Source organism: Ranitomeya imitator, chromosome 3 (genome assembly GCF_032444005.1).
Source record: "Ranitomeya imitator isolate aRanImi1 chromosome 3, aRanImi1.pri, whole genome shotgun sequence".
Lineage (NCBI taxonomy): Eukaryota > Metazoa > Chordata > Amphibia > Anura > Dendrobatidae > Ranitomeya > Ranitomeya imitator.
The window spans coordinates 354345028-354359770 of NC_091284.1; the positions used below are offsets into that span (position 1 = coordinate 354345028).

The window sequence follows — 14743 nt, forward strand, 5'->3', positions numbered from 1 at the left end:
GGTGGAATCTCAATCCACCCGCAGCTATTAAATGCCACTGTCAATCTCTGTGCTCAATGGTTCGCAAGATGTTGTTTTCCTGAAATTCTGTCTTTTTTTTTTTTTTTTTTTCACACATCCCTTTGATCATTGTGGCCAAAGAGTTCTATTTTAAGCTCATCGGTCCACAGGACTTGTTTTCAAGATGCATCCGGCTTATTTAGATGTTCTTTTGCATACATCTGACTCTGAATTTAATGGTGAGGACACTGGAGAGGTTTTCTTCTGACTCCTCCATGAAGGCCATATTTGTGCAGGTGTCTCTAAACAGTAGAACAATGTACCACGACTCCAGAGTCTGCTAAATCCTTTTGAAGATCTTTCAGTCAAGCAGGGGTTCTGATTTGCCTCTCTAGCAGTCCTAGGAGCAGCTCTCACTGAAAATTTGCTTCGTCTTCCAGACCTTATCTTGACCTCACTGTTCCTGTTAACTGCCATTTATTATTTACATTTCAAATTGAGGAAAGAGCAACTTGAAATGCTTTGCTATCTTCTTATAGCCTTCTCCTGTTTTGTGGGCCTCCACCATTTTCATTTTCAGAGTGGTAGGCAATTGCTTAGAAGAATCCATGGCTGTAGTGCTTTGGCACAAGGTTAGAGGCGCTGGGTTTTTATACAGCCGCATCAGCCCGCGTTTTTTTTTTCTTTTTTTTTTTTTGATTTTTAAAATTTAAAATATATATCGTCATTTTGTAACTCTGGGCCTTTTTTAGGCTAGGTTCCCATTGCGTTAATGGGACCGTGCTAACGGACAGCGTTGCACGGCGAAATTAACGCCGTGCAACTCGTCCGTTAGCGTGCCCATTAACAGCAATGGGGACGCACATCTCTAGCGCGTGCCATTTTCGGCACGCGCTAGCGATGTGCTGGTGTTTTGTGGCGTGCCGCGGACGCTGCTTCCAGCGTCCGAGGCGCCCGCGGTCCGTTCCCCGCTCTCGCAGATCGGAGATGTTTAACGTGACCCCTTTACAACACATTGCGTTAGCGCAATCCGCTAGCGCTAGGCGCTAAACGGATTGCACTAACGCAATCTGAACCTAGTCTTAGGGTATGTTTCCACGTTCAGGATTATATCCGGAATAGCTGCGGATTGAACGCTGTGTACAACTGCAGCATTTAACCCGCAGCGTCCAGATGTTACAGCATAGTGGAGGGGATTTTCTAAAATCCCGTCTTCACTATGCGTGCTAACACGCACCCGGCGGGCCTGCGTTTACAGACATGCGGAATGTCTTTTTTAGATCGCAGCATATCTGTTTACCTTGCAGCGACGCAACGTAAATCACAGGGCAGTATGAATGGGGTGCGGAGATTCCGGTTGTGTGCAATGAACACATCCGGAATCACTGCGCGTTCAGAAGGGGCGGCGCTTTGGGTGGAACAAGTTTACTGCTCTGTCCAAAGTGCCGTCATTACCAGCGGTGGAAACATACCCTTAGAGATCATTTCATCTTCAACTTGCTAAAATGTTCACAATATCAGTCATTTTGACCATGGGTGCCCAAATTTTACAATTTTCATTTTTGCAGTTATCATTTCCTCTCCCTTCTTAAATTGTTGTAACTTTTTTTTTTTTTTTTGCACTGACATAAACAAATGAGAGCTTATTTTGTGCAGGAAACACCACCCATATTGCCATGTAGAATACAGAAAAATGGCAAAAAAAAGTGGCGAAATGCAATTGCGTTATTTATTGTTTTGGATTTTATTTCTACGATGTTCATTAGATAATAAAAATGACTTGACTCTCAATGCATCCCAGTCCCATATTTTTTTGGGTACAGCTGAGCCCAAACACGTTCGGTCTCTAAAGAGGGGTGTTCACACTGGAATGCATTGAGAAGTGTACTGGCCAGCCCACCTAATTGAAAAGTAGGGGCGTGACTAATAGGCTGTGCACCAGACACTATGCAGTGCCATTGTGTGAACAACGCCCTATACAGGCCTTCATTGTGCAATTGTATACTGGGCAGTCACCCCCTCCAGGAATGGGTAGGTGGAGAGTGACTGTTAATCTGGTATTTTGCACCTGTGGTGCTGGCTGCACCCTGTAGTGCATTTGTTCCAAGATCTGGGCACGTAAGTGTTGCTGCCCTTTTTTCTGCTGTTTAAATCGAATTTTTGGAGACTGAGTCTTTAATGGCTTTGCTATTTAGTTTCCCAGAAAAGTCTGAGCTTTCAGAAAATACATGCACACACATTGTTGTTTCTTCTGACTGATTTGGAAAACTTGAGTTTTTGAAAACTGCAGCATGTCGTTTTTGCAGCTTTTTTTTTTTTTTTCACCCATAAAAAGCAATGAGTAAGAAAAAAAAAAACCCTCAGGCATCTGGCTTTGCTGCGTTTTTAGTGAAAAAAATCATGTACAGCAGTATGTGAAACTCAATTATTTTTGTGATTTCTCCCAATTTTAAACCATAATGTCTTGGTCTCCTCACCTGAGAATGTAAGTTAGGATCAGTACAGTTTCATTAAATTAGTGATGTGTACAAATTAAACATTGGCCGACCAAGATGTGAAAGTAAACTGTGTCCTACAAACTCAATGCTCTGCCAATGTCTTAGGTAAACTTTTCCCGACCCATTCACCTTCCCCACTTTCTTTTGTAATTGTGTATTTTTTCATAAACTCATATGAACTTTGTTCTAATTAGTCACTATTTTTTCAGACCATTTTTTTCCACTAAATAATATGATCAAATTGCCTTTTTTCCTGAAAAATCCAATAAAACCTGCTTTTTGCAAGCGTCTTTACTGCCAAGAGAGCAGGTTTTGCCTGCAGAAAAAAAAAACACTGCAAACGTGTGAACATAGCCTTAGATTGAGTTATTTTTAACTGCTCATTATACTAAATTGGCATTTATTTCCCTTGTGCATTGTGCTTAATTTCAGTACATTTCTAAAAGTTAGCAGGAAATAATGTGGTCTATTGGATAGGACATATCTTCCCGATATCTTAGGGTTTGACTGCTTGGATCCTCATCCCTTATTCTCAAGATATCAGTGTGAATGGATTTGTGGTCTATATTGTACACTGCCTCTATATTCATTGTTAAAGGGAGTGCCAAAGACCATCCGAGCAAAGCACTCAGCAGTTCTAATAGAAATAAATGATGCGGCAGTCACATGATCGACCAATGGTCTAATTACACTGTTCTCATGATCGGTGGTGAACCCAGTGATTACATCCCCAACAATTGGGAAGATATCCCCTATCCAGTGAAACTGGAGAATACCTCCTTAAAGAGGACCTGTTACTAGGCCAAAGGTACCCAGTTTGTGCACTTGTTTTATTCCTGCTGCTTTTCTGTGTATTCAATGTTTGTTTTTTGTTTTCGTTTCTTTTTTCTTTCTCCACCATGTGGTTCCTAAGAAGTGGGCACATTTTATTTAGTGCAAATGTTTGGTTTCTACAAAGAAGTGAATCAGAGCAACGCAAAGACATGCCCCCAGAAAACCTGAGCCATGCCCTCTTGTAAAAAAAAAACGGTTATGCGGTGCTAAATAAAAAAAAAAAAAAAAAAAACATGTCTCTGGAACAGTTTTTGACGGAGTTTAAAAAAAAAAAAAAAAAAGCCTTACTCGGGAAGAGCAGGAATAAAATAAGCACAAAAACTGGCCAATTTGACTTGATCAGAGGTCCTGTTTTAATGTGAGGGAGTTCATCAGATGTCATATATGATTAATGTTATCTAACCTGGATCTTGTATGTATTTTTCTTTTGCAGTTTCTGCCACTGCTTTTTATCGTGCTCAGCCGGTCATTGAGTTCATGTGTGAAGTCCTTGATGTTCAGAACATCAATGAACAGACCAAGCCTCTCACAGACTCCCAGCGAGTAAAATTTACCAAGGAGATAAGAGGTCATTCCTGGGGTTATTGTCCAACTTTTTTTTCCCCCTTTTATTATTTTCCTATATTGGGGACCACTTTTCATCGTGCATACTTGCTTTTTAGGTCTTAAGGTGGAGGTCACACATTGTGGTCAGATGAAGAGGAAATACAGAGTGTGCAATGTTACTAGGAGACCAGCAAGTCATCAGACGTAAGCATTTTAATATTTTCCATTAAACCTCTTTAAAACTTAATACACAATGTCATGTTGAAAGTATAAAAAAACTACCGTATTTTCTGGCGTATAAGACGACCCCCACTTTTCCATATAAAATATGGAATTTGGGATATGCCCTCCGTATAAGACGGGGGTCATCTTATACGCCCAGTCATCTTATACGGCGTGTGGTTCCCAGGGTCTGGAGGAGAGGAGACTCCTTCAGGCCCTGGGATCCATATTCATGTAAAAAATAAAGAATAAAAATAAAAAACATGGATATACTCACCCTCGGACGGGCCCTGGCTCACAGCGCTGCTAGCGTCTCCCTCCGTTCCTTAGAATGCGGTGAGTGAAGGACCTTCGATGACGTCGCAGTCACATGAGCGGTCAGGTTTTTTTTTTTTTTTTTAATTATTTAAATAAATCATTTGAAGAAAAAAGAATGTGTGGGGTGGCACCCATCCTCCCCCCAGCCTAACTATAGCAGCCCACAGCTGCCCAGAAAAGTCAAATCTATTAGATGCGCCAAATCTGGTGCTTTGCCCGGCTCTTTCCACTTGCCCTGTAGTGGTGGCAAGTGGGGTTTTGTATTTGTGGGGTTGATGTCACCCTTGTATTGTCAGGTGACATCAAACCTGTGGCGGCGTAATGAAGAGATGTCTAGAACACACCTATCCTTTACTAATCCTATAGTTGTATTGTAAATAAAGACAGCCAGAATAAAGTCTTTTATTAGAAATAAAACAAAAGTTTTCCATTTTTATTTAAAAAATAACGAGCACAGTTATACTCTCCTAACGCCTATTTCCCCGAAACCCTCGTCTTCTGAAATAAAACGAAAATACTAAACACTGTTGTGTGTGAGCACAGTGCCTCAAATGTAGTTCCTGATTACATGTGAGGTATTGGCGAAATTGAACAATAAACTGAGAGGTCCATTTTTCCTTGTTGGCACTTACACAAATTTAAAACATTGTGACTAAAACATTTTCGCAGTAAAAATATAATTATTCATTCTTCACCACCCACTGGTATAAATTTCTGTGAGGCACATGTGGTGTCCACATGCTTACTGCACTCCTAGATGAATAAATTGAGAGGTGTAATTTGTAAAACGGGGTCACTTAAAGGGGCTTCTTATGTTTTGACACCACAGGAGCTCTGCCAATATGACATTGCACCGTCAAACCAGTCCAGCAACATCTCCAAATCCAATATGGCGCTTTTTCCCTTCTGAGCTTTGAACTGTGCCTCTAAAGTAGTTTTCAACCACATATAGGGTATCTGTGACCTCAGGAGAAATTGTGCAACAAATTGTATGGTCCAATTTGCTTCTGTTACCCTTGTGAAAATGAAAAATTTGGAGAAAAAACATTTTTGTGGGAATTTTTTTTTTTTCCATCTTCTGTGAAGCACCTAGAAGTTAAAAGTGCTTACCACACATCTAGATACATTACTTGAGAGGTCTATTTTCCAAAATGGTGTCACTTATGGTTAATTTCCACTGTTTAGGCTCATCAGGGGCTCTTCAAACACGACATGGCCTCCCCTAATGAGTCCAGCAAATTTTGAGTTCAAAAAGTTAAGAAATTAAATCTTGCCAAATCAGACAAGGTGATTTTCTGGATTTTTCTCATTTTGACTCTCAGGCTGTGTGCAAACGTTGCTTTTTTGTATGCGTTTCTGCTGGGTTTTTTGCTGCTGCGGAAACTCATAAAAACACTTAGGCTAGGTTCACATTGCGTTAGGGCAGTCCGTTTAGCGTATAGCGCTACGGACTGCGCTAACGCAATGTCCCAAAAGGGATCGCGTTTGGCGATCCCGCTAGCGCAGATACCCGATCTGCGCTAGCGAGGAACGGACCTCGGACGCTGCAAGCAGCGTCTGCGGTCCGTCCGAAACTAACGGGACATCGCTAGCGCGTGCCGAAAATGGCATGCGCTAGATATCCGTTAGCACATTGCCGTCAATGGGTACGCTAACGGATCTGTTGCATGGCGTTAATTGCGACAATTTCGCCATGTAACGGAGTGCGCTAGCGTTAACCCATTAACGCAATGTGAACCTAGCCTTAAACGCATTCCCATGCAATCCTATGGGATTCCACAGTTTCTGTGCCAATGCTGTCGTTTTTCCCACTGCGGAATCGCATAGCGGTAAAATCCGCAGCATGTTCATTATTTCTGCAGTATCGTGGGTGATTCCGCCTCCATAAGATTGCTTTGAAACGCTCACTTTACGTATGGTGGGCATAGCCAAATGCGTAAAGTGAGCGCTTCATGTGCGGATGGTACTCAGGGTCTGGAGGAGAGGATGCTCTCTCCTCCAGGCCCTGGGTACCATATTCCTGGAAAAAAAAAAAAAAGTTAAATAAAAAATCTACTATATAATTATCTAAGGGTCACTTCCGTCTTTCTGTCTGTCACAGATATTCATTGGTCGCGGCCTCTGTCTGTCATGGAATCCAAGTTGCTGATTGGTCGCGGCAAAACAGCCACGACCAATCAGCGACGGGCACAGTCCGGAAGAGAACGGCCGCTCCTTCCTCCCCGCAGTCACTGCCCGGCGCCCGCATACTCCCAGTCACCGCTCACATAGGGCTAATGCCGGCGGTAATGGACCGCGTTATGCCGCGGGTAACGCACTCCGTTACCACCGCTATTAATCCTGTGTGACCAAGTTTTTACTATTGATGCTGCCTATGCAGCGTCAATAGTAAAAAGATCTAATGTTAAAAATAATAATAATAAAAAATCATCATATACTCACCCTCCGGCGCCTTTCCCGCTCTTCGCGACGTTCCGGTGCTAAGGATGGTATGCGACGAGGACCTTCCATGACATCACGGTCATGTGACCGTGACGTCATGGCAGGTCCTTCTCGCGCAGGCGCGAAGAAGCTGCGGTACCATGGAACAGGCAGGGACAGCGTCAGGAGCAGGTGAGTATTTCATATTCACCTGTCTGCGTTCCATCCGCCGGGCGCCGCTCCGACTTCCCATCCTCCTGCAGTGACTGTGCAGGTCAGAGAGCGCGATGACGTATTAGTGTGCGCGCCGCCCTCTGCCTGAACAGTCAGTGCGTAGAGACGGGACGCTGAGTAGCAGCGACAAGAGGTGAATGTGTTTTTGTTTTTTTGTTTTTTTTAATTGCAGCAGCAGCAGCATTACATCTGGCACAATGCTGTATGGAGCGTCTATGGGGCCATAAAGAACTGCATGGAGCATTATATGGGACATCTATGGGGCCATAATGAACTGCATGGAGCATTATATGGAACATCTACGGGGCCATAACTGCATGGAGCATTACATGGGACATCTATGGGGCCATAACTGCATGGAGCATTATATGGAGCATCTATGGGGCCATAACTGCATGGAGCATTATATGGGGCATCTATGGGGCCATAACTGCATGGAGCATTATACTACGTGACTGGGCAATATACTACGTGGACATGCATATTCTAGAATACCCGATGCGTTAGAATCGGGCCACCATCTAGTATGTATATACTTACCTTCTGATGGGCCCGGAGTCCTCCCGGCTCTCAGCGGTGCACGCAGCGGCTTCCGTTCCCAGGGATGCATTGCGAGAAAGACCTGGGATGACGTCGCGGTCACACGACCATGACCTCACAAAGGTCCTTCGCGCAAAGCATCCCTGGGAACGGAGCGCCACTGAGGAGATCAGGGGCCGTCGGAAGGTGAGAATAACCATATATATATTTTTAACATTCTATGTTTTACTATTGATGCCGCATAGGCAGCATCAATAGTAAATAGTTTGTCTCGCTTGTCAAACACTATGCTTCACAAGTGTGACCAACCTGTCATTCACTTTTCCAAGTGATGCTTCAAATCGCTTGGAAAGCGCAAGCATTCTGCAAGCTAAAAACGCTTGTGTTTGCGGGAAAACGCATGTGAATTCCGCATGCGTTTTACCCACAACTGGGAGTTGCGGAAAAGCTGCGGACATTTCCGCAGCATTTCTGCAACATAGGCACATAGCCTCATAGTTATGGTCTACCTATGATGTCAATTACAGGCCTCTCTCATCTTTTTAAGTGGGATAAATTGCACAATTGGTGGCTGAATAAATACTTTTTTCCCCACTGTATATTAACTGTTTAGATTTTATCTCTTGGATGATTGTTCATTTAACATTTTAAGAGTCTATTATTAACCCCTTCCCGACCCATGACGCCACGTAGGCGTCATGAAAGTCGGTGCCAATCCGACCCATAACGCCTATGTGGCGTCATGGAAAGATAGCGTCCCTGAAGATCGGGTGAAAGGGTTAACTCAAATTTCACTTGATCTGCAGGGACAGGGGGAGTGGTACTTTAGCTACGATCGCTCTGATTGGCTGTTTCACTTTCAACAGCCAATCAGAGCGATTTGTAATATTTCACCTAAAAAACTGGTGAAATATTACAATCCAGCCATGGCCGATGCTGCAATATCATTGGCCATGGCTGGAAACACTGGTGTGCCCCCCCCCCCCCCCCCCCCCCCCCCCCCCCCCGTCCACCGATCTGTGCACTGCTCCCCTCCATCCTGTGCTCCGCTCCCCTGTCCTCCTGCCCGCTCCCCCCGTGCCCCGATCTCCCTCCCCCCCTTATACTTACCGTTCCTCCCGGTGTCCGCCCGTCTTCTCCCTGGTCGCCGCCATCTTCCAAAATGGCGGGCGCCGAATCTGCCGGCCGGCAGATTCGTTCCAGGTATATTTTGATCACTGTGATAGGTTATATCACAGTGATCAAAATAAAAAAAAAAATTGTAAATGACCTCCTCCACCCCCCCCCCCCCCCCCCCCTTTATCACCCCCATAGGTAGGGCCAATAATAAAATAAAGAAAATTTTTTTTTTTTCTTTTTCCACTACAGTTAGAACTAGGGTTAGGGTATTTGCACACGGTGTGGATCCGCAGCGGATTGGCCGCTGCGAATTCGTAGCAGTTTTCCATCAGGTTTACAGTACCATGTAAACCTATGGAAAACCAAATCCGCTGTGCCCATGGTGCGGAAAATACCGTGCGGAAACGCTGCGTTGTATTTTCCGCAGCATGTCAATTCTTTGTGCGGATTCCGCAGCGTTTTACACCTGTTCCTCAATAGGAATCCGCAGGTGAAATCCGCACAAAAAACACTGGAAATCCGCTGTAAATCCGCAGGTAATACGCAGTGCCTTTTACCTGCGGATTTTTCAAAGATCGTGCAGAAAAATCTCACACGAATCCGCAACGTGGGCACATAGCCTTAGGGTTAGGGTTGGAATTAGATTTAGGGTTGGAATTAGGGCTAGGGTTGGAAATAGGGTTAAGATTAGGCTTGTGGTTAGGGGTGTGTTAGGGTTAAAGTTGTGGTTAGGGTTGGGATTAGGGTTACGGGTGTGTTGGGGTTAGGGTTGTGGTTAGGGGTGTGTTGGGGTTAGGTTTGGGATTAGGGTTATGGCTACAGTTGGGATAAGGGTTAGGGGTGTGTTGGGGTTAGTGTTGAAGTTAGAATTGAGGGGTTTCCACTGTTTAGGCACACCAGGGGTCTCCAAACGCAACATGGCGCCACCATTGATTTCAGCCAATCTTGCGTTCAAAAAGTCAAATGGTGCTCCCTCCCTTCCGAGCCCCGACGTGCGCCCAAACAGTGGTTTACCCCCACATATGGGGTATCGGCGTACTCACGACAAACTGGACAACAACTTTTGGGGTCCAATTTCTCCTGTTACCCTTGTGAAAATATAAAATTGCTTGCTAAAACATCTTTTTTGAGGAAAGAAAAATTATTTTTTATTTTCACGGCTCTGCGTTGTAAACTTCTGTGAAGCAATTGGGGGTTTAAAGTGGTCACCGCACATCTAGATTAGTTCCATGGGAGGTCTAGATTCCAAAATGGGGTCACTTGTGGGGGAGCTCCAATGTTTAGGCACACAGGGGCTCTCCAAACGCGACATGGTGTCCGCTAACGATTGGAGCTAATTTTTCATTCAATAGTCAAATGGCGCTTCTACCCTTCCGAGCCTTGCTGTGTGCACAAACAGTGGTTCCCCCCCACATATGGGGTATCGGTGTACTCAGGAGAAATTGCCCAACACATTTTAGGATCCATTTTATCCTGTTGCCTATGTGAAAATGAAAAAATTGACGCTAAAATAAAAAAATTTTTTTTTTTAAAAAAAGTACTTTTTCATTTTTACGGATCAATTTGTGAAGCAGCTGGGGGTTCAAAGTGCTCACTATGCATCTAGATATGCTCCTTGGGGGGTCTAGTTTCCAAAATGGGGTCACTTGTGGGGAAGCTCCAATGTTTAGGCATACAGGGGCTCTCCAAACGCAACATGGTGTCCGCTAACGATTGGAGCTAATTTTTCATTCAAAAAGTCAAATGGCGCTCCTTCCCTTCAGAGCCCTGCCGTGCGCCCAGACAGTGGTTCCCCCCCCCCCCCACATATGGGGTATCTGCGTACGCAGGACAAATTGTACAATAACTTTTGGGGTCCAGTTTTTCCTTTTACCCTTGGGAAAATAAAAAAATTGTTGCTAAAAGATAATTTTTGTGACTAAAAAGTTAAATGTTCATTTTTTCCTTCCATGTTGCTTCTGCTGCTGTGAAGCACCTGAAGGGTTAATAAACTTCTTGAATGTGGTTTTGAGTACCTTGAGGGGTGCAGTTTTTAGAATGGTGTCACTTTTGGGTATTTTCAGCCATACAGACCCCTCAAACTAACTTCAAATGTGAGGTGGTCCCTAAAAAAAATGGTTTTGTAAATTTTGTTGTAAAAATGAGATCACTGGTCAAATTTTAACCCTTATAACTTCCTAGCAAAAAAAAAAATGTTTCCAAAATTGTGTTGATGTAAAGTAGACATGTGGGAAATGTTATTTATTAACTATTTTGTGTCACATAACTCTCTGGTTTAACAGAATAAAAATTCAAAATTTGAAAATTGCAAAATTTTCTACATTTTAGCCAAATTTCCATTTTTTTCACAAACGCAGAATTTATTGACCTAAATTTACCACTAACATGAAGCCCAGTATGTCACGAAAAAACAATCTCAGAACCGCTAGGATCCGTTGAAGCGTTCCTGAGTTATTACCTCATAAAGGGACACTGGTCAGAATTGCAAAAAACGGCCAGGTCATTAAGGTCAAAATAGGCTGGGTCATGAAGGGGTTAATTAGCACAACATTTGTGTTATGGAAAATGGATTGGTTAGCATGTGCAGCCATGATCGTTCCAGACTATTATTCTGACACAAGGCCACGTAAATGTTTTCTTGGATGTTAACTTCGATATTTTTTTTTTTTTCTTTAGTTTCCCTTTGCAGCTAGAAAATGGGCAGGCAATGGAGTGTACGGTGGCCCAGTACTTCAAGCAAAAATACAGTTTGCAGCTGAAATATCCTCATTTGCCTTGTTTGCAAGTGGGTCAAGAGCAGAAGCACACCTATTTACCTCTTGAGGTAATAGAAACTAGAAAATGAGGTGCTATATTGGCTATTAGAAGTAAAAAGGGTTATGATGCCCTACCCGTGGAGTGAGGTTAGCAGATCAAGACTTTTAATTAAAAAAAAAAAAAAAAAATGGCCAGTTCAACAATTTTCATATAGTGTCCAACACTACTTCTTCTTTCACACTGATGAATTATTTGTACATTTTCTCAGGTCTGTAATATTGTAGCTGGCCAACGATGCATCAAGAAGCTGACTGACAATCAAACCTCCACTATGATCAAAGCCACAGCCCGATCTGCCCCCGACAGACAGGAAGAGATCAGCCGGCTGGTGAGTGTGTGTGTATCTGCATCAACCAAGTGCAGAGTTGCTCATTAACAGGATTTAGTTTTTGAGCTTGTAAAGTGGTGTATCTACTGGAACAAAGGTGGGTCTGGATTGTAATATAACTATTTTTTCCATTAAAAAAAAGTGATTTGCATAATGTAAGCAGATTTCCTGGAAGTTGTCATGGCCAGTAGTGTAAATGGCATCTATTACGCTTTTGCAGATGCCTTAAGGGTTGTCTCGGCACAGATCCTTTTAAATGTAGCCCCCACATACAAAGGTTGAAAGGGTTTTCCAAAATCAATCTATTTATGGTCAATCCTTATGATGGGCCTTCAGTATCAGATTTGTGGGGGTGAGATTCTGCACAACTTCCTACCACCACAGTGGTAAGGATAGCTCCGCAGCCTCTTCTGTATTTTGCATTGCTCCTTATAGGTGCATGAGATCTCAGTAGTGGCTGTGCTGGGTACTCATATGTTGCATATGTGTATGTATGTGTAGCAGCCACTTATGTGATGATATATACGCTTGTGTCAACAGGTGAAGAGTAATAGCATGGTGGGAGGACCAGACCCATATCTGAAAGAGTTTGGCATAGTTGTACATAATGAAATGACAGAACTCACTGGCAGGGTGCTTCCAGCTCCAATGCTTCAGTACGGTGGCAGGGTAAGCATTTGCCTTTTATTACTTGCGTGGTTTTTTTTTTTTTTTGTTTTTTTTTAAGGGGTGGGGGTGTACGCACAAATTACACACATCTTCTTGTTTGCAATGTTTGTATAGAAGGTGCAGTAGGGTGTGTTTCTTAAATGGACGAGTGGTTACTAACAAATGAACAAATGTCAAAGATTGTCAAGTAATAGAGTATAGCTCCTTCATCTAGGGATCAGGGAGTGAGGGGCAAGATGCATGCATAGACTTGTAAGGGTATGTGCACACGTCAGGATTTCTTGCAGAAATTTTCCTGACAAAAACCGGACATTTCTGCCAGAAATCCGCATGCGTTTTTACCGCGTTTTTGACGCGTTTTTACCGCGTTTTTTCCCAAATGCATAGAATTGCGGGAAAAACGCAGAAAATCCGCAAAAATAATGAACATGCTCATTTTTTTTACCGCGATGCGTTTTTTTTTTTCGCGGAAAAAAACGCATCCATGTGCACAAAACATGCAGAATGCATTCTAAATGATAGAATGCATAATGTATGCGTTTTTAATGAGTTTTTATAGCGTTTTTAGCGCGAAAAAACGCGAAAACCTGTACGTGTGCACATAGCCTCAGACTTACCTGTATGTAATGTTACTACCATACCTTACCTAGGCCTGTAACAAAACAAGCTGTTATTCTTTTTTGTGGTATAGTGTGAAAGCTGGAACAATTCAGGATTTTTTTTTTATGTAGACAGTAACAAAAACCTCATTTGTGTAAAAAACAGGTTTAGATATTCAATTTTCTATTGACGCCTTCCCTCTTATGCTAAGTTTTTTGTTAGGAAAGTTTCTTGGACTAAGACTAATGACCTGTATTATTTCTTTGTTTTCCTCCTAGAACAAAACTGTGGCCACTCCAAACCAGGGTGTGTGGGACATGAGAGGGAAGCAGTTCTATGCTGGCATTGAAATCAAAGTTTGGGCCGTTGCTTGCTTTGCACCTCAGAAACAGTGCAGAGAGGACTTGTTAAAGTGAGTTTTATCTAGGCTTGTTTAGAATGCAATGTTAATATTGGATATTGGATAGTGGTTCAAGAATCTGTATATATTTGATTAAAGCACCACTCTAGCTATGTATGTATGTATAGTGCCGGGAAAAAAAATCTTTACAAGTTCAATGAAACCACAAAATCTTAATATTCAAGTGTTTTTATTTTGGATATTTTATTACAATTAGTATTTTGATATGTCACCCTTACATTTTATCACCATCTGCAGTCGTTTAGGCATGGATTCAGCACCCCACACCATCACACTGTCAGGGTGTTCAACAGTCTTAACTGTATATTTTGGGTCATACCGTGACACGGTACTCGGACGACGCACGACCTTTGAGCCTCCCTTGACCAGCCTGAAAGTGCTCTCATCACTAAACATCACTTTCTTCCACTCTTCAGATGTCCAATCTTGATATTTCTTACAAAAGGCAAGCCTTTTCTTCTTCATTGCTGCTGTGAGCAGGGGCTTCTTTGCGGCACGGCAACTTGGTAGACCCAGGTCCTTCTGCAGGCGGTGACGAATTGTCCTAGTTGCGATGTTCTGGAGGAGCATAGGGTACTTGTTTTTTAGTTCAACGGCAGTTATAGAAGGATATGACATCACTTCACGCTTCAGAAGCTTATCAGTCCTTGGTGTAGTCTTCTTAGGTGCACCAGAGCCTGACTTCCTCTGCGGTACCATCCCAGGAAGCAATGATGCCGCCGACCGCTTCAGTTGATAAATTGCTTCTCTTGACACTCCCAGATCTCTAGCTACAGCAATCACCGAATCCCCCTTCTCGAGCAGAGTCAAGGCACGGGATTTCTCTTCCATTTTAAGCTTCTTTCAACCCATTGTGGGAGATAATAAAAGACTCCCTAATAGCAAAACTGGCTGAGCTGCACATAACAACCAGAGTGCAGCTTTCGCTTAACCAGAGAAGTGAAAACTGAGCGTTGATTGGTTGATATTTGCAACAAAGCCAGCTTTAATATTAGACAGTTTTTATTATCTCCCCCATTGTGTACACTTAAGTGAAATTATGATGTGGATTTTACATATAAAGTTTTTTTTTTTTTGCTGCGCAAGTGTAAAGATTTTTTTTGCCGGCACTGTATGTATGTATGTATGTATATTATTCCATGGCGCTTTACTTGTGAGGAGGGGTATACATAATAA

General features: G+C 42.9%; 1 protein-coding gene across 2 annotated transcripts in view; it reads left to right on the forward strand.

Annotated features, from left to right (window-relative positions):
* The window catches only part of AGO4 (argonaute RISC component 4), a 111831-nt gene that overhangs the window by 47731 nt on the left and 49357 nt on the right, over nucleotides 1–14743 (forward strand). The window contains exons 6-11 of one of the 2 annotated variants that reach the window (XM_069756844.1): nucleotides 3766–3900; nucleotides 3995–4082; nucleotides 11409–11556; nucleotides 11758–11877; nucleotides 12418–12546; nucleotides 13425–13558. In XM_069756844.1, the coding sequence (XP_069612945.1) occupies nucleotides 3766–3900; nucleotides 3995–4082; nucleotides 11409–11556; nucleotides 11758–11877; nucleotides 12418–12546; nucleotides 13425–13558 (754 nt within the window). Of the gene's footprint in view, nucleotides 1–3765; nucleotides 3913–3994; nucleotides 4083–11408; nucleotides 11557–11757; nucleotides 11878–12417; nucleotides 12547–13424; nucleotides 13559–14743 lie in introns of both variants that reach the window. The other variant, XM_069756843.1, reaches the window with a different exon arrangement.